Source organism: Colletotrichum tamarilloi (genome assembly GCF_030869305.1).
Source record: "Colletotrichum tamarilloi strain Tom-12 chromosome Unknown Scaffold_185.1, whole genome shotgun sequence".
Classification (NCBI taxonomy): domain Eukaryota; kingdom Fungi; phylum Ascomycota; class Sordariomycetes; order Glomerellales; family Glomerellaceae; genus Colletotrichum; species Colletotrichum tamarilloi.
The window spans coordinates 33627-54509 of NW_026849568.1; the positions used below are offsets into that span (position 1 = coordinate 33627).

Sequence of the window (20883 nt, forward strand, 5' to 3'; positions counted from 1 at the left end):
TAAGGAGGCAGGTACCTCAGAGGCTCAGATGTGATAGCTGAGAAATTCATGTTTTTTGCCGGGGCCTGGTCTAGAAGTACTGGTAGCTGCGTGTTACATGAATACCGTTCGGGTAATGAATCTCTCAATTTGAAACAGGTTTCTTCTTCCGTTTCTTCTTACTAACCTCGATATCATCATGCTGAATACGGGCATGGCTTTCTCGTCTACTCCACCCACCTCATCTCAACCCATCCTCCACCTTCATCCTCATTCTCACTTCGTTTTCACCTCTTTGACTCTCATGTCAACCTCACTCCAACACCATTCCTCTTCCTTGAGAAATTTCAGCGTCATCGAAATGGAGTCTCCAGCAGCGCCCTACTCGCCCTCAACCCACCCGCCGATCATCATGAACAGACTCGAAGTCGGATCCCTCTACATCATGATCTCGATCCCATTCTCCATCTACTTCGGCAAGAAGAAACACATCTACGCGACCAGTCTTCCGGACGACCCGAACTTCCCCTTCTGCACTTACGAGCTCATGGTCTCCCAGGGCCTCTCCACTGAAGAATTTCACTGGGACCTCTACTGGCACACCTCCGACTCAACCATCGATGAGCTCATTCTCACAAATGGCAATCAATACGCCAGCAGAAGCGCTGATATCGACAATGAAAGCGGTATTCTCTATCGCCTTCGCCCCCTCACAACCTGTCCGACAGCCTACTCCCGCGACCGGCTCACGATCACCCGCGTTCGCTCCCACGCCCAACTCGTAGGTCTCATCCGCGTCCTGACGGTGCCGCCCGCATTCATCCCACATCTAACGCGCTACCTCGACTGGATGACCGCCGAGTCGGCTCGCGTCGCCGAGCGAAGCTACGTCTGGGCTACGATGGCGTACTACCGCACCCGCCGCCACCTCATCAAGATTAAAGGCGTGCGCGATCATACCTTCAACCAATTCGACATCTCGCGCTTCACGGCGGAGCTGCTCTCGTTCGCCTACGCCGAGGTTCCTGGCGCGTTGTTGTTTGGTGGCATGGGGATGCCGAGACCGATTGTTGCGTCTTAGTTGGGCGTAGCAATGGGGTTCCTTGAGGAGGAAGATGCTGTTGCTATCAGGCACGAAAGGGATGAGCTTTTGAGGAGGCAGAGGGAGGAGATTGGGGTTGTTACTGCTTGCTGGTACCAGTGAGTTGGTTGTGAAAGCTCGGACTATTGCCTAGGGTGCTTGCTCACTTCGGTGTGATGCAGAGCACGATCTGGTATGTCCTCCTCTCCTCAATAGATCACATTTTTGGAGCTACGGGTAGCTAACGTCGGACCCTTGCTTCAGACTCAAGAAAAAACACCAAATGAAAGAAGGAAAGCAAGCCTTGTTATGGCGGTCAACAGCTGCAAGCACGCCGAAGAAGATACGGTTATCTTTGATTTAGGGCCCAGCTGGAGACTAGACTCTACGTTAGGAGATAGCGACTGGCAGCTGCCACCTTCTTACAATGAGTCTTCGATGACATTGAGATTCTAGTTGTACATAACTCTTGACACTTCTCAAGAGGTCAAGCTACCAATGAGATGAAGTGCTAGACAGCGTATAGTCCCCTCCTCCGACCCAGGTCCAGTTTCAGGTAATTAATAGCCAAGCTTGAAGTCGAGCAAGGCCGAACGGCTCCTCGTCGTTTGACGCTGGAGGAAAATCCATCAATCATCTGAGAGTCGCAAAGACAAGCTCTATCGGTACCCAGAAGGCTCGACGTCTGGAGTGCAGAGTTCTCGGGCCCGGTGCGGAATCGGCGGCTCCTCAGGTGCCCGAATTGAGGTGATGCGGGCCGGACCGTACGACTGTGGGCATGCATTCACCCGTACGTGAATCTTGCCAAAAATGACTTGCAGAAGCAGGAGAAAAAGCAAGTCTACTTGATATTCCATATACAGAGCCTCTTGGCAGACAATAAGAGATCGGTGGTCTGTCATGCGGCATGTGGAAGCCGCCTAACTGCGCAAGAATGAGCAAGTTTCCCGAACCCCTCACCACCTCACCAGTCAGTCTCCCCACGCCTAAAAGTCAAGCCGCCCCAGCACCGAGGTCGCCATCCTCGGGATGTAAAAGACGAACCACCTCCCCGCCCCCAATATCGAGCAAGTTTGAGGCATTCAGTTCCCTTGTCATTGTCGTCGTCACCAGCGAAACGAGCTTCCTTTATCGAATAAGAGAGCCTGGGCCGTCGCTGCGATGCCGCTTCTAGACATCATGGCGTTCGTATCTGCGTCTGCGTATTCGGTTCTCCTCTCCGAAGAGCCGATACCTTCTTATTCACAATACCTTGGTCATTAAGAATTTGTTAATCATGAGCCAGAGACTGAGAGGATCGATCCATCGTCCAGACCTGATTGTGGTCTTGTTGTGTATCGAAGCTGTCGTCGTCTTCGCCGCTCTCGTGCTATTCGGCGTGGCGTACCCAGATCGCTTCCGCTCGCGACTCTGGAGGAACGGCGGTGAGCAAGGATGGTGTTCGAATCCCAGAATGCGGATATACTTCTATGCCAACCATGAAGAGCCACCCGAGATACCCTTGATATGGAGCCAGAGGTGAGGTTCCGCATGCTTCCATCACTCTGCTGAAGCTTCAACGCTAACCCATCGCTTCATTCAGGTTGACGACTTCCGACATGGCCACCGCGGTCCTCGGAGCGACGATTTTCTTCGCCCGCCTAACGATGGCGGTCCTGCAATACGAAGCCCGATGGACGAACCTCGCATACGACGCCTTCCTCGGCGTCCTATGGGCCTACAGTGCCGCCGCGCAGAACGAACCCGATCTAAGCGATCCTCATCACTTCAGCGAGAGGCCGTGGTATCTCACCAGAAGCTGTGACGAAGCGTGGCCAGAGAATCGGGGCTGGTGTATGATTGCGAAGTGGGAATATGCCTGGTCTATTTTTGCTGCGTTCTTTTACGTCGCGAGGGTCGTTGGAACGTTGAGCTGGTCGTTATACGAGAAAGGAAGAAGAGATGGATTTAGCACTGGGTGCAAGGCGCTATCCCTATCAGAGTGCGATCCGTGGACTGAGGAGTGCGAGGTCGCGTTGTACATGGATGATGCGTAGCAGTATGACTGGGTGTGATATGGATCTGGCGTCGTACATATTAACGTCAGGTCAGCACAGACGGGATCGAGGTGACACAACTATACGACAGGGGATTGCACCGCACGAGGAAGGCAAGGACTATCGATATCAACTTTGCATTGTGAATCTCTGCCTAACGACTATCGACAATAGGGCTGAAGTGAGGGGGTGAGGGAGAAAGTTCCATTGCATCTGTTGCAACCATTCGAAAACCATGTGGTCAATCCGTCCAAACAACCCGTACATCCACCCGTGAAGCATGGCGATCAGTTAAAGCTTCGAACATGCTTATTTGTTCTGTGGCAGGAGTGTCAGTGACATCATCTTGGTGGCTGATGGTGCGATCAGTGTCTAGGAGGGGAACTTACGGGGCAGCCGGCACAGGTGCAGTCCTTGCCGCAGTGGCAGGAGCCGGTGGAAGCGCATCCGCAGCCAGACATGTTGATAGTTGGTGGAGTCGTTTGAAGTGACTTGAAGGTGGTTCTGTTTGCCTTGATTGTGGACCGAAGTCGTTGATTTTTTTATTGTGCAGTGAAGTGGTGATGGAGGTGGGAGAAGTCAAAAGCTGTGGGTGGCAAGTGATTTGGTGGTTTAAGTAATGGCGATGATTATCTAATGGCGACCTGGAGCATCATTGATGGAAAGGAAACAACCGGGCGAGATGAGAGGCAAGAGCGAGAGCACCTCCCGTCTGGCTCCTTCCTCACGGCTTGGGCCAGTCAAACAGACCACATGTTCTTCCCCCGAGCATGGAAGTCGCTAGTCAGCAGCCCCAAGTTCCAGCCAGCGATGCTAGCTTTGACGCCGGTGGTAGAGGGAAGCTCCTCCGTCACCCCGCCTCCTGCCTTTCTGTATCTCTTACCTGGTGCCTGCCCAACCACGATTGGGAAAGAACGAAGAACCCGTCGGCTGAGTGGTTCGGAGGAAAGTGGCGAATGACGTGCAGCCGGTAAAGGTACTGAAGCAGGAGCTAAGATCGGTCTTGTCACAAGGCAAGGCCCAACCTGCCACTCAATCAATGGCAGTTCTCAGTGCCTCCTTCCCGGATCGAGACTACGCAAAGAAACCCCACTTTCCCACCGAGACAAGTGACGAACGGGCCCGGGCCCTCAGACCGGCGTGGGCCCGTCTGCTGGCTACCAGTTTGGGGACAAACCCGCCATATGGCCAATCATACGGCTTTTATGCTGGCTTAGTTCACGAAGATACCGGAGTACATTCTGCGGGGGAGAGGAACAACGGCTTGACGGCCATCTTTGAGACTATGATTCTCCTCGATCGCGGGCCGAAGATCAGGGTCTTCCCTTGGAATCGATAACCTTATGTTTTACGAAGTAACCGTTGATTGGCAAGGTCACCTTGCTCATTCAATTTTGCGTTTCACCAGTGGGCGAGAAATGTCTAACTGAAGACATCAGACTGCAGAATCTGCGAGAAAAAGACCTGGTCCCTCGAGAAAATGATGTCGCCGCGGCCACACTTCTGAACATTGGCTAGCTACTAGCCGTTGCATGTTGGCAAGCTATCTATAGCCGCTCATGTTTTCTAGCTGTTCTACTTGGACCGATGTGCAGCGAGTCGAGAGAGTGGGCATCGCAAGGGACCGTTCACGGCGCCGTGCATCATGCATGTGCGTCATCAGACGTGTTGGCGCACGAGTCTGGCGCGTGCCTTTTTCTCAACTTCTCCAACCGCTGACATGCAGCAACGTTACCGCTGGCTCGTCGCCGACGGAATCCGCTTTGACACTTCTTCCACTGGTTCCACGTATGACTCGATAACGCATCCCGGTGGGTATATATCCGGGACTAGCAGATCTCAGCTCATCAGAATCCGACATCTTGGTGCTGGTTCGGTGCCGGGTCCGAGATCGTCGTACCCCAGCTGGGCGTTTCATTTCCTGTACCCGATCCAGGAGATGGCTGGCAAGTGCCGAGGTTTCCCGCCGGCTTTCAGGTCTGGCATGCCCATTGTTACGAGGATCCATGACCAGGCATCGGAATCGGTAAACAGCCGCATCGCGAACATCCCGGTGCCGCCTCCGCTAGTCTATCTGAGGCACACGACCATGGCATGCAAAATGAGAGTTTGCAGCTTGCGTGCCGTTAATTTCCCTGGGACTCAGTTGCTCCCTGTAGGAATTTCACACACAGTTAGGCAGTTGGGAGATGAAGATTTACCTTGTGAATAAAGTAGTTCCCGGGCGGATGAGTCTCGCTAGGGGAAATGCAACTCTCTTGACTATGATGACGACCAAACGGAACGAAGAGGAGCTATTGAAGAAGTATGCGTCCCTAGGCCTCAATGAGAAATCATCAACTGGAGACATCGGGAAATATCTCTCCTGTCCATAACATTTTTCAATGTTGTTTACATACTATATATGATTCCTACGCCAATACCTTAAAGAAGAAGTGCCCTGCCATGTTTGTTATGACTTCGATGAACCTATTGGCCCAAACCTATCATTCTCGCTGTACTTGACACTAAAGTCCCTCGTGCAGACAATCCCTCTTCCATGCTCTTTCTGTAGTATAATCTCCTCGCTGTTCGTATCGGAAGGCAAAGTACCAGCATACATAGCTTCAGCGGAACATCGGCCTTCCATAGCGATCGGCGAGCGCACCACGTCAGCTCTAGTACCTATGCCAGAAACATATCTTTCAGTTACACTGAACTCGTCCTTGGTATGCATCTCGAACTCGTCATGTAAACTGCGATCCAGCGGGATCCTGCTGGTCCTCCTGTTACCGCTCGCGTAGGGGGTGTTGCGAGAGGCACCGCCGCCAAGGGGCGTCTGACCACTTCGGCCGTAGCGTTCGTTGCTAGGGTAGTAGTCGACTGAGCTGTTGATCTTCAAGAGGCGACCGAATAGAGGCTTGAGGTAGGAGGCGCAAGCTGCGATGATACCGATGTTGAGTTGAAGACTAGTTCGCATCAAGACTAATTAGGATGCGCACTTTCACTAACGTCTACACATTGCATTGTGAAATTAGTTTACTGCATGAAAATTGACTCACTTTTGCCAGAAATGAACCCAATAGTCGAATATGGCATCTGGACTGCCACCTGTGGTCAACATGAATACACCCTTGAGAATGCCCATGATGACTGCACTGGATTGAGAATCATGTCAGCGCATTCGCGAATCGAGAAGGATATCAGGACATGATTAAGACTTACAAATAACCAAGATTAAGGATGCCTATCACATAAAGTCTGACGCGGAATCTCATCTTCAAATGCCAGATGATGGGAATCGGTAGCGCTCCCAAGCAAATGTCGGTAAATATGTTACAGGCTGACCAAAAGGTTTGTCAGAAATCGTGACGGCCCGGCACGCAGGCTGACTTACAGATATTCCAGTACGTCAGGTTAATAAACAGATTGAAGTCGTGACACCTTGGATCGAAGGGGTTCATCCACTGGAACTCCCACCAGCCCGAATATGGCGTGCAGTAAACAAACAACCAAGCAATTGCTTGAATCGAGTATGCAATGACAAAACCTACAGACTTTAGCCATCGAAGTCTTGGATCTGAGGCGACAACTTCGTATTCATACATACCAATTACGGCGTAAAGCGACCATCGGTACCATTGAAGTTCCCTCTTTAGTCGAAGTAGACTTACTGCCATCGATATCCTTAACAGTCCCATCGCGACGCCATCTGATAAAACCGTCTTCCAGAAAGATATCTGTTCGAATTCGATTCTGTCGTTTGTCGGGATTGTCGAACCATGACGACCGAGACCATAAGGTATTTGAAGGACCAGGCAGACCCAAGAGACAAGGGCGAGTATCTAAATCGTGCTGAAGTCAATAACCTCTTTTTGACCTTCAACAACGGACAAACTGATATAAGAGTACGGACTTACGGCGGCAGCCACTATGAGGGCATCTTCGGCTCCAAAGGCTCTGAGGATTACCACGCGAGCATAAACACGCAGCGAGACGAATGCCAGAGCAATGAAGTGGAAAGCGCCAACGACGCCGACGATCCGCCCTGCATTGTTAGCATTGACGTATTCTGGAGGAAGGCCATCCATCGTTAATTCATGATTGTGAATATGGAGAGGGTAGAAAGAGAGCAGTAGCGACGATGAGGGCAACGTAGACTTATGGATAAGGCCACCCTCGTTTCTCGCGGTTCAGTATCACTGAGAATCCTACGGAGAGTATCAACACTTTGATGCTTATTCTTACGGCTACAAGTGTTAGGGAACCCACGCACTCTTGGCCTCGGCTTGGCCCCACGACTTTCCGGTCCTGGCTTCATGCACACTTCTTCGACGCTTCTGGTGTCAGGCTCAAGGGGGCAAGAAGAAATTTGCACCCTGCAGCGTGTCACAACTTGTCACAACTCGAGCTTCACTAGGAGTTAGCCGTTATTTGATAGTTTCTCAGCTTGTGGTAACATTGAAGACGTACCGCACATGCCACAGTGGCCCAAAATGACAGACGTCGTATTTCTTGCGAGACTATTGCTCGATGCGTAGATGCCTTCCTCCGAGGGATCCACTACCCTGTTGGTGACTCCTTTTCAACGTGCAATCTTGAAGAATCTGCATTGGTGTGGCACAGGGGAGAAGAGGGGTTGAACATACCGGGATTTCCGGGCAGCGCGTTGTCACATGGGCTACATATGCCAAGAACAAGGATAAAACGGTGAGAGTATAGGGCATCGAGTGACAGATACAGACTGTCAACTCCTCGAACACAAGAGTCGTAACACGAGAACTCTTGTGGCACAGCACAGCTGTTTAGTTCTTCAAGTGGAACAGACGATCCGGCCCAGCCCGATCTTACCACGGACCGCACGCACGGCCTAAACGGACCCATATGACAGGGAGATGTGGGATATCAGGTCGTTTCTCAACGTGAATCACGCTTCCCGCAGCAGCAATGAACGAACCACAGTTCAATATTCAGCTTTCAAGCCAATCTCCCTGTTACTGTTTCCGGACAAAGTCGTGGCGATTTGGAAGCGTGCCGGCAACGCCACAACCGGCCTTCGTTCTTCATCTGTCAACATTGACAAGGAATTTCGCAAAACCGCGCAGAATTCGAATGCATGGGCTTGCTCGGATGATCGAGGCCATCGGCCCGGGTGGGACTTATGGATACTGCTGGCGCCGCGCCCCTGCATTTCAACCCCGGCCACTATCCACCCAGCCTGTTGGTTGATGGTCCAACTTATTCGGACGGCCGGGCTCGGAGCCCCGGTCTCTAAAGCGGAACATTGTGTCCTAAAATCCTGGTTCGAAAGCCCCTCAAGGTGTAGTATTATCACACCATCTTCGAAAGATGCCTGTATTCTCTCGCTGTTGAACTTGTTGGTTCGACGAAATCCGACGTGACATCCAACAAAGTTTCACGATTTAGCTCACCTGTCTAGGATCCATCAGTCACAATGCAATTTCCGGCATGCAGCGGCCGTTGGTCCAATGCGGGGTGAAGACTCCATGTCGGCGAGAACGGCTGGCAGCCAAGACGATCGATTCCACCAACCGAGATATGCATACTTATTTGGGAAAGTCAAGTACGTAGGCTATGCAGACGTAGTCTTCAACCTTCGGGAATTGATGTTGTGCTACTTTGCGGGCATTCGACAACTCGATTTAAAATCTCCCGTGATTCTGCAGACTCGCCGTAGACGTGCGTTTCGTTACCAATCGCTTTACCACACCAGAAGCACTGCCGCATTCCAAAAGATCACGTGTTGGTGAGAACTCTGTGAACTATCCACGCTTTCTCAGTCGACATGCGTTCTAGCACGATGCGTGCAGGTGCAAGTCTCGTTGCTACGTTTGTGGCGCAGGGCGTGGCTGGGTTGAGCTGTTGCAACCATACCGTCTCTCGGGATGTTATTGTCGTTGGTGGTGGTGCTGCTGGCTCTCACGCTGCTGTTTGGTTGAGAGACCATGGACAGAGTGTCGTCGTTGTAGAAAAAGCTAGTCAACTTGTAAGTTACGCCCTCTCTTCCAGCATCCTTCCTTCTTTAGATGCCTCTCCTTGAAGCAACTACGTATCGTAACTAACATTATCTTCAAGGGTGGCCATACGGCATTCTACTATGACTCGGCTTCGAATAAGTCCATCAACGTCGGTGTCCAGGCATGGATGGAGTACAAAGACACCTTTGACTTCCCGAAGCGCATGAATGTCTCAACCAGTGGGTCGATGCAGTTTACCACACTTGATTACAAGTACGTCGACTTCAAGACGGGCTCGCCGGTGACAGGCTGGAATGCGCCTTCTTCAGACACCATGTATCCCGCGCTTCAGAGGTACCTCGACGTTCTTGAGAAATACGAGGACATCATTCTCCCAGGCTTCGAGAACTTCCCTGATGCGGACGCCATTCCGGAGGACCTGGTCATGCCCTTCCGCCAGTTCGTCGAAAAGTACGACATCGCCGCCGCCGTACCCCAGATCTGGGACTCCACGGCACAGGGCCTTGGTGATACCATGGACGTGCCGACCCTGTTCGTGATGCAGGCTTCCGGCGTCCCCATGGTGCGAGCTTTGCTGGGAACCGCCGCCGCCGCGGTCCCTGCCTCGGGACGCCTCTACGAATTGTACGAGAGCGTGGCCAAGTTCCTCGGCGATGATGTTATCTACTCCAGCACTGTCGTCTCTACGGCTCAACGCACTGACGAGGGTGTCTCCGTGAAGGTTGCCGGCGCTGATGGCACCTTGACTTGCATCGACGCAAAGCGCCTGCTCATCGCTTTCGAGCCGACCCCCGAAAGTCTCGCCCCTTTCCGTCCAGACGAGACCGAGACAGAAGTGTTTGACAAGATCGAGTTCACCACCGTCTACGCTGGCATTCTACGTCACCCGTCGTTGCAAATCAGCACCGCCTACTCCAACAGGTCGCCCGCTCCCGGTTCGACCAACTACACCGTCTTCCCTACCCCCTCTCAGGTGGGTCGCATAGACTACATTGGCGGTACCAAAGACTTGTTCCAGTTCACGGCTGTCGGCACGGATAAGGATACCTCAGAGAGCATGAAGGCCGTCATTGCTGAGTCCATTGGCAACCTAATTGAGGCCGGAACAGTCCCTGCTTCAAACGGCACAGTCAGCTTTGTTGCCTTTGCGAACCATGGGAAGATGCATCCTCGCGTTACCGGCGGGGAGCTTCGTGCAGGATTCATTCAGAAGCAGACAGCTCTTCAAGGCCGCCGCTCCACCTGGTACACGGGAGCAGCCTTCTCTGCAGGCTTCTCGACTGTGGTGTGGGAGTACAACAATGTCATCTTGCCCAAGTTGATTGAGGGGCTGTGAATGACTCATTTGAGGATTTAATGTGTATATTTGATATTCAATAACGGTCTTCAGAGGAAGATGGCCAAGATAGAATGCATAAAGTCTAGACTATAGAAGCACTAGGACTTGACTCCGCCTGACTTGGCTCATACTGGAAACTCAACGAGTTGTCGTGTGTGCTGCTGAGACCATCATGCACTTATGGGCACCCGCCCAGAGGCTTGGTGGGGTCCCACTAGCAGCCCTGGCGCGCTTCCAGACTAGCTGCTGCTTCGGTGCGTGCTTCTTGAGCGAGGGGGGCCGCGATGGCCATCGACGCTATTGCGCACCAAAACGTTAGGTTGCAGCGAACTTCCGCGGTTGAAATCGTCAACTAACTTACCGAAAATCGCAAAGACTTGGATGAACTTCATAGTTGAGATGATACCGTGATTGGCCCTTTGTTGGTCTGGGGTTCTTTGTGTTTCCGAGTGATGATGAGAAGGATCAAGTTAGCAAGCAAGAGTCGGCCGCCATCTTTATATACACCTTGAGAACAGTTCTCGTTGTCTTTCAACTCCTTTTCCCTCAACTCTGCGCTCTACGATGTTCCCGCGCGGATGCATCTTTCGGCGCTGTACCTGGATAAGCCCCGCTCTAGAGAAAGGAAATATTTGGTTCGCTCAAAAACTTCATTCTGTTTGAATCGGCGTCCAGTCGGGTTCAAACGAGCGACGATCGCCCCATCTGATAAGCCGTAAATTTAGACTTTGACGTAATCTAATCCATCAGTTTGATTGATTAGATGCTACATTTAACAGCCAGGATGGAAGTAAGGATGCACGTGGGTCAGCATAGTCATGACCATGCTCCTCAGAGCAGGGGCTTCAGGGGTAATTATCTCGTTCCATCCATGGTTATGAGGAGACGAGAAACTATCGTGACGAAGAGGTAGTCTCGATTATTTGATTTCCAGCTTCACCCCTCGTTTGAGGCTTTGGTCTCCCGCCCCCGCCGTTTGTGTTTCTGCCGGGCATCACACCGGCTCTTTTGGGTAGTATCAAGTGCGCTCGGCGAAGAAATTACACCAATAGCGATTCCTCTCACTTTTGAATTACATATACCGGCACGGCGCAATCGGCATTGTGCACCGGACGCCCACCGGGCATACCCCCACCGGACTTGGCATTCTTTATCCGGATGCGACAAGCGATGATGGCGCCCGGGAAAATAAACGTCGATGGGCGCCTATTGAGCTGCCTACTAGTTTTCTATGTGCAAGATTCTTTCCGTGAATGTAGTTGAGATGCTGTTTTGCTAGTAGTCTGAGATATTATGGTGATACCCGCGAAGCCAGTGCGTTATAGGAAGAGGTCTGTCATATAAACTCCCCTTTGACCGCTCAAACATTCCTTCTTTCACTCGTTCTTCATCAAAGGCTTTTCGAAGGCCATCTTCCAAGTACATTCCTTGCGCCGAAGTTACAGACACCATGGCTCGAAATACTTTGATCCTCCTATTGGGCCTGGCACTGCCAGCCCTGGGCGCAGTCCTGAGCGCTCCAGAACCGGTATCCCATTCTGTCATCCAGAAGCGTGATCTCTCTGGGTCATCCTATGTCTGGCTCAACGACAACACCGGTACTCCGCAACATATGGCTTCTGGTGTCTTACTCGGAATTCCAAACAACCCTGACCAGATCCCTGACCATTGGCTATCTGACATCAAGTTCTGGAACATGAGATCTGGTGGTTCGCAGTTGGCTGAGCCCCGCCGTGGATGGACTCGAGGACTAAACGAGTTCATGGCAAGTACCAAATTAACCTATGAAACCCCCTTACCTGTGCTGACAATGACCCAAGGGTCGCTACGAGTACCTCAAGTCTGCATACCAGGTCACACGCCGCCACGGGGGAAATTTCCAAATCATGATCCATGATATGTGGGGGACCGATTCGTATCCGAATTTCGCCGAGACGCCGATGCCGGGTGACGGAGGAAGCTACGCAGACTTTGACAACTTCCTTGATACGTTTTTTGCGCTGCTGAAACAAGATGGCATGGTCGACAACATTTGGTGGGACCTTTGGAACGAAATTGACAATGTTGACTTTCTCGACCGAGGAATAGACAGATGGCTGGAGTACTGGGGTCATGCATACCACAAGATCATGTAAGTTGATCACCCAACCCCGGGCCGAGAGCTCTTCCAGCTCACCATTCTACAGGAGGGATTTCCCCAATGCCAAGGTCATTGGGCCGTCCTACGGTCATCTGCCCAACTTTTCGCAAGGCGTCGAACACTATTTCTCACGCTGGGCTGAGTTCATAAAGTCCAACAACTCCATCCCCGACCAGATCAGTCTTCATTTCCTTTACGGGAACGGGGACTTAACTACCTCGCTCAATAGTTACCGTCAGTATCTGAATGCTGCTGGCGTCGACTTTCAGGGTATCTGGAACGTCCAGGAATACGGCCACCCGGATCAGCAAGTTCCGTCCGGTCTCATATGGAACATTGGCCAGCTGGAGCGACACAACGTGCCAGGTCTCCGGGCCAATTGGCTAGGCGGTCAGGAACTCAACGACTATCTGGCATATCTTCTCGGGAAGGACAAGACCGGTGCCAATTATGACATGTATGACACTAGTTATCGGCCTGCTCGGGAGTATCCGGTGTACGTCTACTATGCCCAGAGCATGACGGGGTATCGTGTACGCACCGAGATGTCCGAGGACACGCTTGTGGATACGTACGCTACCGTCGATCCCAACCAGCGAGTCGTGCGTATCTTGGCTGGATGTCGTCCGAACACTGGCGTCTGGTTTGTCAAGATTGGCGGACTGAGCGCCCTTGGTCTTCCTGAGTCCGGATCACTTCCTATCAAAGCGATCCGGTTCAACACAGCCCCGGGCCGGTTTGATCGTGTCGCCGAACCTGACGATCTCGGCTACACCAACTACAAATATGGAGATGGCATCGTTACCGTTGCCGTCTATCAGAATGACCCAGACGTCGGCTTTGCTTTCGAGTTCTCGTACTGAGGTCCCTATGGCACGGAAAGGCACAACACAATCGTTCATGATGGTTCAAGATACTTAACAAGTTACATATTTTACATTCTCTGCAGGTTCACTTGTTTTCCTGCTGTAGGAAGAGCCATAGCTCTCTACTTTCTAAATCATAATCTATCAAACTTCTTTCTCCCTGTCATAAGTCATATCTTATTTCTATGGGCTGTTCTCCATTCGGAAGCTTTCCTTGTAACTTGGTGACCGCTCGGCATCCATGTAGTTGATGTTGCTAGTGCTGCTCGAGCGCTTCTCGTCTTCAACACCAGCAGAGTAGTGACCCGGTGCACTGGATCCGTTGGGAATGTGGAACCTCCTATCGAAACGGCTGAGTGCGTAGGTAAATACAACGATCAACTCGATAACATAGTTGAAGACGTAATAGCACGCCTTGTGGTGGTACCATGCTGGGTTCGACGCGAGCCGGGGCGTAGTGTAGCTCACGCCGATGCGGAAGCCGGCACCCATTGCTAGCAGGGTGGAGGTGAAGAGAACCAGGATGATCTTTGTCCTGAGCGAACCCTTGCCAAAGGGCTCTGGGACGGATTTGCTGGGGATGAGTACGGTCGCGATGACAATCGGAATTGGCAAGAAGGCCAATGTAGCAAGAGATGTTCCGGAAAACAACTGGATGATGCGCGCAGTGTTCAAGGTCGATGGGTTGCGGGTGTAAAAAGAAATGATGGTGATCGTAATGGTCATGATAAGACAAATGATGACGTAGGCATAAAGAGCCTTGAAGGCGATCGAAGGGATGCGACCCCATCCGAAGGTGGGATGTATCGACCTGACCAAACGCTGCGCGAAAATGAGGTTGACAATGAAGAGGATGATGACACCGGCGGCCGCGAAGATATTGGCGGCGATTGTCAAACTAGCATTGTCGTGGCGGGTAGACCAGACAATGCGTAGGACCAGCGCCATATTGCGGGCCATGCAGAAACCGGCGAGAAGTACCGAAGGCAGGAACTTGTGCCCGCGAGCTTTATTCCGCCGGAAGATGGTGATATTGAGGACGAATCCGCTAAGGAAGAAAACGATCAGGACGGCGCAGATTGGCACGTCGACATTCACGGTCGGCGTCAAGCCCAGAAGAGCTGTAACTGGTGCATAAGGAGGTCCTTTCGGCGTCTATGCGGTGTCAGCGGTGACAACATGACGGTGATACAGGGTAACTTACCTGCTGGCCACTCGTGGCCGGTGTTGAAGTTGACATGGCTTGGCAGAATTGGATGGCAAAGGAATTGAGTTTGGTTCTTGGCAGGGGTCGTAAAGTTCAATTAGAGTTCGTTCGATGTTGCGAATGCGCGAAAAGATTTCGAATGTTGGGGGTTGTAAGTGATAAGACCTCCAGTCAAGCCAGAGCTTCAATGGGTTGAATGCTTTCAAGTTGACGTGTATGATTTCAGGCCCAGGAGTGAAGACACAGTCGTAAGAATTGCAGCCTCATCATCTTGATATCTGCTCTCCCAGCTTCTATATGAACCGACTGCTTTGATATCTCCCACCGTCCTGCAACCGGCCATCGGAGGTTGGTAGAAGGGCCGTGCCGACATTGACGTGGTTGCTGGCATGCGTCTGATGAGCTTGTCGGCATCTGTGCCTCCGTAGCGCCGCTCAGTCCATACAATCCTTGGGGAAAATGTGGATTTTACTGCTAAATAAGCGCCACGTCTGTTCAGCCCGGGCCTCGTTGCCATCCGTTGTCCGATGTCATGTGCATATACATTCCATACTATGTCTCGACGTCAAGGGTCTAAGACCAATTACAGCTAGACAATCGGTCTCCGACTTGTCTAGGCCATCAACATTTGACAGCTAAAAGCCCTTTCCATACGTTCATCACAGCCACCAGACTCTAGGGTGCTGTCACACACCCCAGCCACTTGCTTACTTCGGGGAGTGTAGACGCCGTCTTTCTCGGACAGCCACCACAAACCCCGCCGCGATCTTCGTTGCTGGAGCTTGATTCTTAGCACAGCGAAATGTTATTGGAAAACCTGACAAACAAAGATCTCGCGTGGTAATGAATATCAATTTCCAAGGAGAAGGAGGCAACCAAGGGCCTGGAGAGTTCAAGACATGTTCGTCTTTGTATCCGTATGCTCTATCTAAGACTTTAAGCTAGATGCGCTCTGGATAAGCTAGGCTATGCATCGTGAACTCTAAATGACATCCCTCATTTAGTGGCAGCAAGTAACCACGCACTGGAAGTCGGCCTACAAGGTGAAGAGTGAGTTAGCTTGAGTTGCTATGCCAATTAGGACTCTGTTCGTGATGGGGTTTGCTTACTCCCGAAGGTCCACGGGTGATGTCGCCGGGGGCGCTCTTGTAGGTGGGGTCAATGGCCTGGCAGACTTTGATCTTGGCGGCAGCATCAATGTTGAGGCAGAAGTTGCAGTTGGGGTCGCTGTAGGTGCAGAAGCCCTCGGACTTTGATGACTTATTAGCAAGCCGATCCAGCGGGTCACGCCTCGTAGCCAGTGTTGCGTGGCTTGGAAGCTAGTGTTCGGTGCCTACCTTGCAGCTGAAGCCCTGAGGAACAGCAGCAACAGCCGTGAGAAGGGAAGCGAAGACAGCGGTGAAAGTAGTAGCACGCATTTTGAATGTTGTGGCAGCGACGGCAAATGAATGTTTGAAGAGGACAGTGGAGGTTGCTGAACGAGAGACTTGGTGTGGATGGGCTTTTGATAATGAGAGCACAGTTGAAGTACGCGGAAACAACAAAGAGTTTATAACATCATGAGACGCCTATCATCTGATGATCACAGTAGTATATCGTCGGAACCTATCCACAGATGACAGGTAAAGTGTCCTTCATGATTCGGCTGTCGGCATAAATGAGTTGAGCTCTGAACTCTAATAAACTAGAGTCCATATTCAGTATTGGTTACGAACAGCTAGAATTGTTCTACTGCTGAATGAAGACCTGGAGTTGTAGATCGTCATGGGTAAGTTGACTCGTACATACTTTGGCTTCCATTGTTAAGGTTACCATGTTTAAGTTCTGCGATCCTGATAGAGTAGTGGGGGAAGAACGAGTCGTGCTGTTCACAGCGACACAGGCAGTGGCCCCCAACCCATTCGCTGCCCCGCAGATCTCATTTCTGTCGAGCATCAAAACTACATAGATACGAAGTGCTAGTCAGAATGAAGTTGCTTCTGGGCATCCTAGCTACCAAGTTAGATTCTTCGAGATCGTCCATACTTCCCCACGCGCATTCTGCGGGCAACGAGTTGCGGAAATACCTCAGCCAGTCCTTACAGAAATGTGAGTTATCAAGGACCGTCGGTGGATCATCCTCGCTGAGGTGAATAAGAAGGTACAGCGGCCCAGGATTTACCATCAATGGAAGATATTGCCCTGGCGCTGAACTGAATTCGACGAGGATAACGGCGACCATCAATCCCGTGCTGTTAGGTTGAAGCAGCGACATGTGTAGAGTGAAGCCAATATGAGCAGTGTTAGGCCAAGGAACATACAGTGTATAGATTGATGATACGGTTCGGACGGAACATAAGCATTTAGAGCAATGCGTAACAGAGGTTTGAAGTAGGTAGCTATCCCGATACCGAAACCTGAGTCCATTTTCTGTGAATGAATAATCATGTTTACGCGATACCGAAAGTATTCAGAGAGTAACTCAGTACATGTCTTGCAATATCCATATCTAATAGCTGAACTGAATCGGCATCATGGCTTGCCACATGTCTCCAAATCTAGAGCACACTAATAAGCATAATGATGAGACTCCCGGGATCACTGGAAAGATCTCTCGCAGAGCCTCTGAGCCTATGATCCAGTGTCATTGTGACCCTGTGAAGTCAATTAGCAGCACTCTACGAGGAATGCCCTTGAAGTCTCGGGGATCCCCGACTCAGAATCAGGGTAGACGAAGCCTTAAGTGGGTATTACTGAACTATCAAAGGCTCGCTCCAAAGAGCGAACCTCTCTTACTAGGAACTCGCTACAATCTTCTCTAAGTAGCTGATAACCTTCTCTGCAATGTCTGAACTCCTTAGGTCTTTCCAGTTTGATGAGTGGTAGAAAAGCCGTCCTGTTGCGCTCGCTTCTTTGCATAATGACATAGCAGTCAGGAGGTCATTGAGTCATGGAATTCGATCAGACGAACTTGAAGTTTGGGACAGCAAGGGTGCAATGCGAGGACCTGACACGGCCCCCTCATGTTTGGGCCCCTTATCGGACTCTAAAGGTAGCAGCGGTGAGTATCAAAAATTCAGGAAGGCCTTCGGGTATACAAACGAGCCAATGAATACAGTGTACTCGATGCAGCTCAAGACTAAATGCAGGTACCCGAGTGCAAAGGTGGTTCCAGGGCTGCGGCGCCATGTAAAACTTTTTCCCAACGTCCTTCTCATCATCACAAGAAATGACATCGTGAAGAGAGGAAAAAGGGAAAGTAAGGGAATAAGGAAATGTTATGGCTTCGTAATTTCATTCCTTGTGACTTAACGGAATAATCCCTCCTCGAAAATTCAGCGTAAGTTTGAGCGTTCAGGCGCAAACCATACATGAATCAACTGCATACCACACGGGGTTCATCCTCGCGGGCGAGTTGGACCGTCGTATTTACCACCGACGTATGTGCTGGAAGCATCCCAAAACACACACCCCCCCCCCCCCATTCTCCTGCATCGAAGTAAGGGTTAAAATCACATGAATTTATCGCATCCCGCGGGCCAGATATAGGGCTAACTTTGTAAAGTAGGACTCTTCTGGTCCTGTATTATCTAACTGTTGTGGGAAGAACTACATACACACTACTGTAACAAATGGGGGGATATCTCTTCTAAAACAGGCCAGCCATCGCGACGAGAGCAAATCCAAACAGACCAGTGCCAACAGTTGCGCCGGTCAACAGCTTTCCAGCGGCAGCGCTGGCGCCGGTGGAGGCAGTAGCGCTGGCGGACGAGCCAGACTGGGTGGCCGAGGGAGCAACCGTCGGACGGATCGTGGTTCCTGTCGTGGTGGAGTTTCTCAGCGGGGCGCCCGAGGACACGGGGAAACCAGAGGAAGGCGTCGCTGTCGCGTCGGAGCTCCCGGAGGCGGATTCGGAGGTTGTGTTACCTGAAGTGGTGTCGTTCTGACCGGCGTTGGTGCTGTCGTCGGTGGCGGCGCCGATCTTGATGCTCGAGTAGTCACCAGTCATGTCGCTGTAGGTGTAAGAGCCACCGGGGTTCGCATTGGTGATGGAGACCTTTTGGACGGTCATGGTGAAAGGCGCCTTGGTGTAGTCGGTCTCACCACCGGCCCAGGTGATGGTGCCGGCGTTGTTGTCCGGGTCGCCGCCGGCCCAGATGCCGAGTCTCAGGCGGGCCGGGGTCTGGGGGAAATTCTTGCCGCCAAGGGCATCGGCGTAATTGAGGGTGCGGACGAGGTTGCTGTTGATGTACCAGGTGACGGCCTCCTTGGTCCAGTCGATGGTGTAGTTGTGGTACTCGGTCTGAGTCGCGGCGATGGTGTGGAACGCGCCACGGTCGTAGCTAGTGGTGTTGCCCTTGCCGAAGTAGTTGGTCTGAACCTCAGCATCCTTGCCGCCGAGCCACTCCCAGTCGACCTCGTCCAAGTCATCGGACTCGATAACTACACTGCTGACGATACCTGTTCCGGGGGCAGCCTTCATGAGGACCTCGGCGCGGCCGAAGAAAAAGTACCACGATGTCTCGATGGTGGGGGCATCACCCTTCTTGTTCAGGGTGAACTCGGCGCCATCAGTGCCGTAGGTGATGTTGCCGGCGGTGACGGTCCAGGCATCGTTGTCGGCGCCCTTGGTGAAGTCAACCTCATAGGTGCTCTTTGTCAGACCTTTGTTGGCGGGGCAAGTTTCTAAGTTATCTCGTGTTAGCAAAACAACTCATCCACCAAAGCATAGAGTACCATGAGGTGGAGGACATGTCGAAATATCCTCAAATGAATGCGGATCCAAAGTTTAACTTACTCTTAGTAGGGTCGCAATCGGTAAAAGTTTGAGCGAAAGTTGTAGAAGCGAGAAGCGCAACGAGCGACGCTTGACGAACGAAAGACAATGCCATTGTGAGTAATTTTACGGCGAAGGAAGAACCCTCTAAAATTCAATTCAACGATAGTATATTGGAAGGGAAAGAAGTTTTAAAAGAGAAGAGATAGAACGAGAGAAATGGCTGAGGCTTTCAGTGAAGAACCATGGAAACCAAACCCGCCCCCTTATTTCGATGGCGGGTCATCGTCTCCATTAAAGAAGGGCAGAATCGACAGGATACATGGATACCTGGTGTTTGAGCTTTACTAGGAGAACCCATCACGCGAGTTCCAGCTGGACAAGCTGGAGCCAACCACCTCACTTCCACCCCATCTCAAGGAGGCTGACGTACGTTTGAGCATTTGGCAACGGCAAAGACCTGCCACTCGGCCTCCCGGCAGTGGAGTTGCCATGGTGGGGTTCATTAGTGGGTGAAATCTATTGAGGGGGACGCGTGTGCATGGGTGGCTGTACCATTTCTTCTTCCCTGACACCTGCAGCTGGTCGCTCGGGGCAGCGCCCACCATCCGATGTGCCGTGCCGGGAGGCCGTTCATGCTATTAAAAGCCGTGCGGCTTGTCAAGTTGGGCTGAAGCACCAATGGGACGTCCCGGCCAGGGTTTCTCTTCTCTGTTCGATGTGGGCTAAAATGGTGAGACGGGATGACCAACGGTAGAGTCTCAAACCTAAGTGGCTCATGTCGAAACTTTCCCACACAGTATCTTTCCCATCTGTGCGTTTTAGGGGGGCTGAGACTGGAGAGGAGGGTGTTTCGCTGAATAACCCATACACTTTGGCACTTTTCCCGATCATCTTGTTGGCGACAACACCACGGGAGGCCCCTCGATCTAAACAGAATCATTGATGTCCCGCGGAGAATAACAGCCACGGTGGCAACCCGTGCCAACCTAAACATTCAAACCCAGAACTGTGATTGCTGCGGCCTTCTCAGGCTGTGCTCTTCAGACGAAACATGCTTTAAGCTCACTGGATCCCATTTACATCGCAGTCACAGGCCAGAGACCAAGTCTTTGCGTACCTGCATCCGAATCCGCACGCCAGTAGTGCAACCAAGTCCGCCGTCGCCTGCGAAGTCGCGTTGCCGCGTTCCCTCGAGGCAGGGCTGCGGACGGACAGGGGAGTATGCGGCCCTTGGCACTATCGCGGCGCTAAGTCGGCCAAGCAAATGACATCTGCAGGGTCATTTCGGAGCCCGATCGCCCACAGTCCGTGAACGGTGAGCGTCGTATCCCGCCGGGAAGCCGCCGGGGATTTTGTGAGCTCGGCAGATCTACGTTCGGGGGAGGCAGAAGCACTGCCCTGGATGACGTTGAAAATCAAGGGGTTGGCGCAGCATATATCATGATCGCATTCGGTGCGCGCGGATGGCTTTTTGATATTCTCCTGCCTTCGCCGAAGG

The 20883-nt window shown here is 51.8% G+C and overlaps 8 protein-coding genes across 8 annotated transcripts, besides 2 other annotated features; 4 read left to right on the forward strand and 4 right to left on the reverse strand.

The window, feature by feature from the left end:
* Positions 1 to 340: 340 nt before the first annotated feature.
* Positions 341 to 1060, forward strand: CTAM01_15913 (uncharacterized protein; the record flags this gene model as incomplete). The annotated part of the gene is made up of 1 exon (XM_060531907.1): positions 341 to 1060. The coding sequence occupies one exon, from the start codon at positions 341 to 343 to the stop codon at positions 1058 to 1060; it is 720 nt and encodes a 239-aa protein (XP_060373518.1).
* A 1276-nt stretch (positions 1061 to 2336) lies between these two features.
* CTAM01_15914 (uncharacterized protein) lies at positions 2337 to 3096 on the forward strand (the record flags this gene model as incomplete). Its single annotated transcript, XM_060531908.1, has 2 exons — positions 2337 to 2578; positions 2643 to 3096. The coding sequence occupies 2 exons, from the start codon at positions 2337 to 2339 to the stop codon at positions 3094 to 3096; spliced, it is 696 nt and encodes a 231-aa protein (XP_060373519.1).
* Positions 3097 to 3405: 309 nt separating this feature from the next.
* Positions 3406 to 3414: a sequence feature (Short protein (CTAM01_15915, KAK1474433.1) was converted to a misc_feature.).
* A 71-nt stretch (positions 3415 to 3485) lies between these two features.
* Positions 3486 to 3557: a sequence feature (Short protein (CTAM01_15915, KAK1474433.1) was converted to a misc_feature.).
* Positions 3558 to 5548: 1991 nt separating this feature from the next.
* Positions 5549 to 7166, reverse strand: CTAM01_15916 (uncharacterized protein; the record flags this gene model as incomplete). The annotated part of the gene is made up of 6 exons (XM_060531909.1): positions 5549 to 6044; positions 6138 to 6233; positions 6301 to 6418; positions 6473 to 6625; positions 6686 to 6920; positions 6996 to 7166. The coding sequence occupies 6 exons, from the start codon at positions 7164 to 7166 to the stop codon at positions 5549 to 5551; spliced, it is 1269 nt and encodes a 422-aa protein (XP_060373520.1).
* A 1715-nt stretch (positions 7167 to 8881) lies between these two features.
* Positions 8882 to 10410, forward strand: CTAM01_15917 (FAD dependent oxidoreductase; the record flags this gene model as incomplete). The annotated part of the gene is made up of 2 exons (XM_060531910.1): positions 8882 to 9082; positions 9172 to 10410. The coding sequence occupies 2 exons, from the start codon at positions 8882 to 8884 to the stop codon at positions 10408 to 10410; spliced, it is 1440 nt and encodes a 479-aa protein (XP_060373521.1).
* Positions 10411 to 11863: 1453 nt separating this feature from the next.
* Positions 11864 to 13416, forward strand: CTAM01_15918 (uncharacterized protein; the record flags this gene model as incomplete). The annotated part of the gene is made up of 3 exons (XM_060531911.1): positions 11864 to 12037; positions 12234 to 12544; positions 12600 to 13416. 3 exons carry the CDS (start codon positions 11864 to 11866, stop codon positions 13414 to 13416), a joined length of 1302 nt encoding a protein of 433 aa, XP_060373522.1.
* Positions 13417 to 13602: 186 nt separating this feature from the next.
* CTAM01_15919 (uncharacterized protein) lies at positions 13603 to 14659 on the reverse strand (the record flags this gene model as incomplete). Its single annotated transcript, XM_060531912.1, has 2 exons — positions 13603 to 14574; positions 14624 to 14659. The coding sequence occupies 2 exons, from the start codon at positions 14657 to 14659 to the stop codon at positions 13603 to 13605; spliced, it is 1008 nt and encodes a 335-aa protein (XP_060373523.1).
* Positions 14660 to 15626: 967 nt separating this feature from the next.
* Positions 15627 to 16044, reverse strand: CTAM01_15920 (uncharacterized protein; the record flags this gene model as incomplete). Its single annotated transcript, XM_060531913.1, has 3 exons — positions 15627 to 15662; positions 15736 to 15876; positions 15964 to 16044. 3 exons carry the CDS (start codon positions 16042 to 16044, stop codon positions 15627 to 15629), a joined length of 258 nt encoding a protein of 85 aa, XP_060373524.1.
* A 2210-nt stretch (positions 16045 to 18254) lies between these two features.
* On the reverse strand, positions 18255 to 19497 carry CTAM01_15921 (glycosyl hydrolase family 16; the record flags this gene model as incomplete). Its single annotated transcript, XM_060531914.1, has 2 exons — positions 18255 to 19291; positions 19404 to 19497. The coding sequence occupies 2 exons, from the start codon at positions 19495 to 19497 to the stop codon at positions 18255 to 18257; spliced, it is 1131 nt and encodes a 376-aa protein (XP_060373525.1).
* Between the last annotated feature and the right edge of the window lie 1386 nt (positions 19498 to 20883).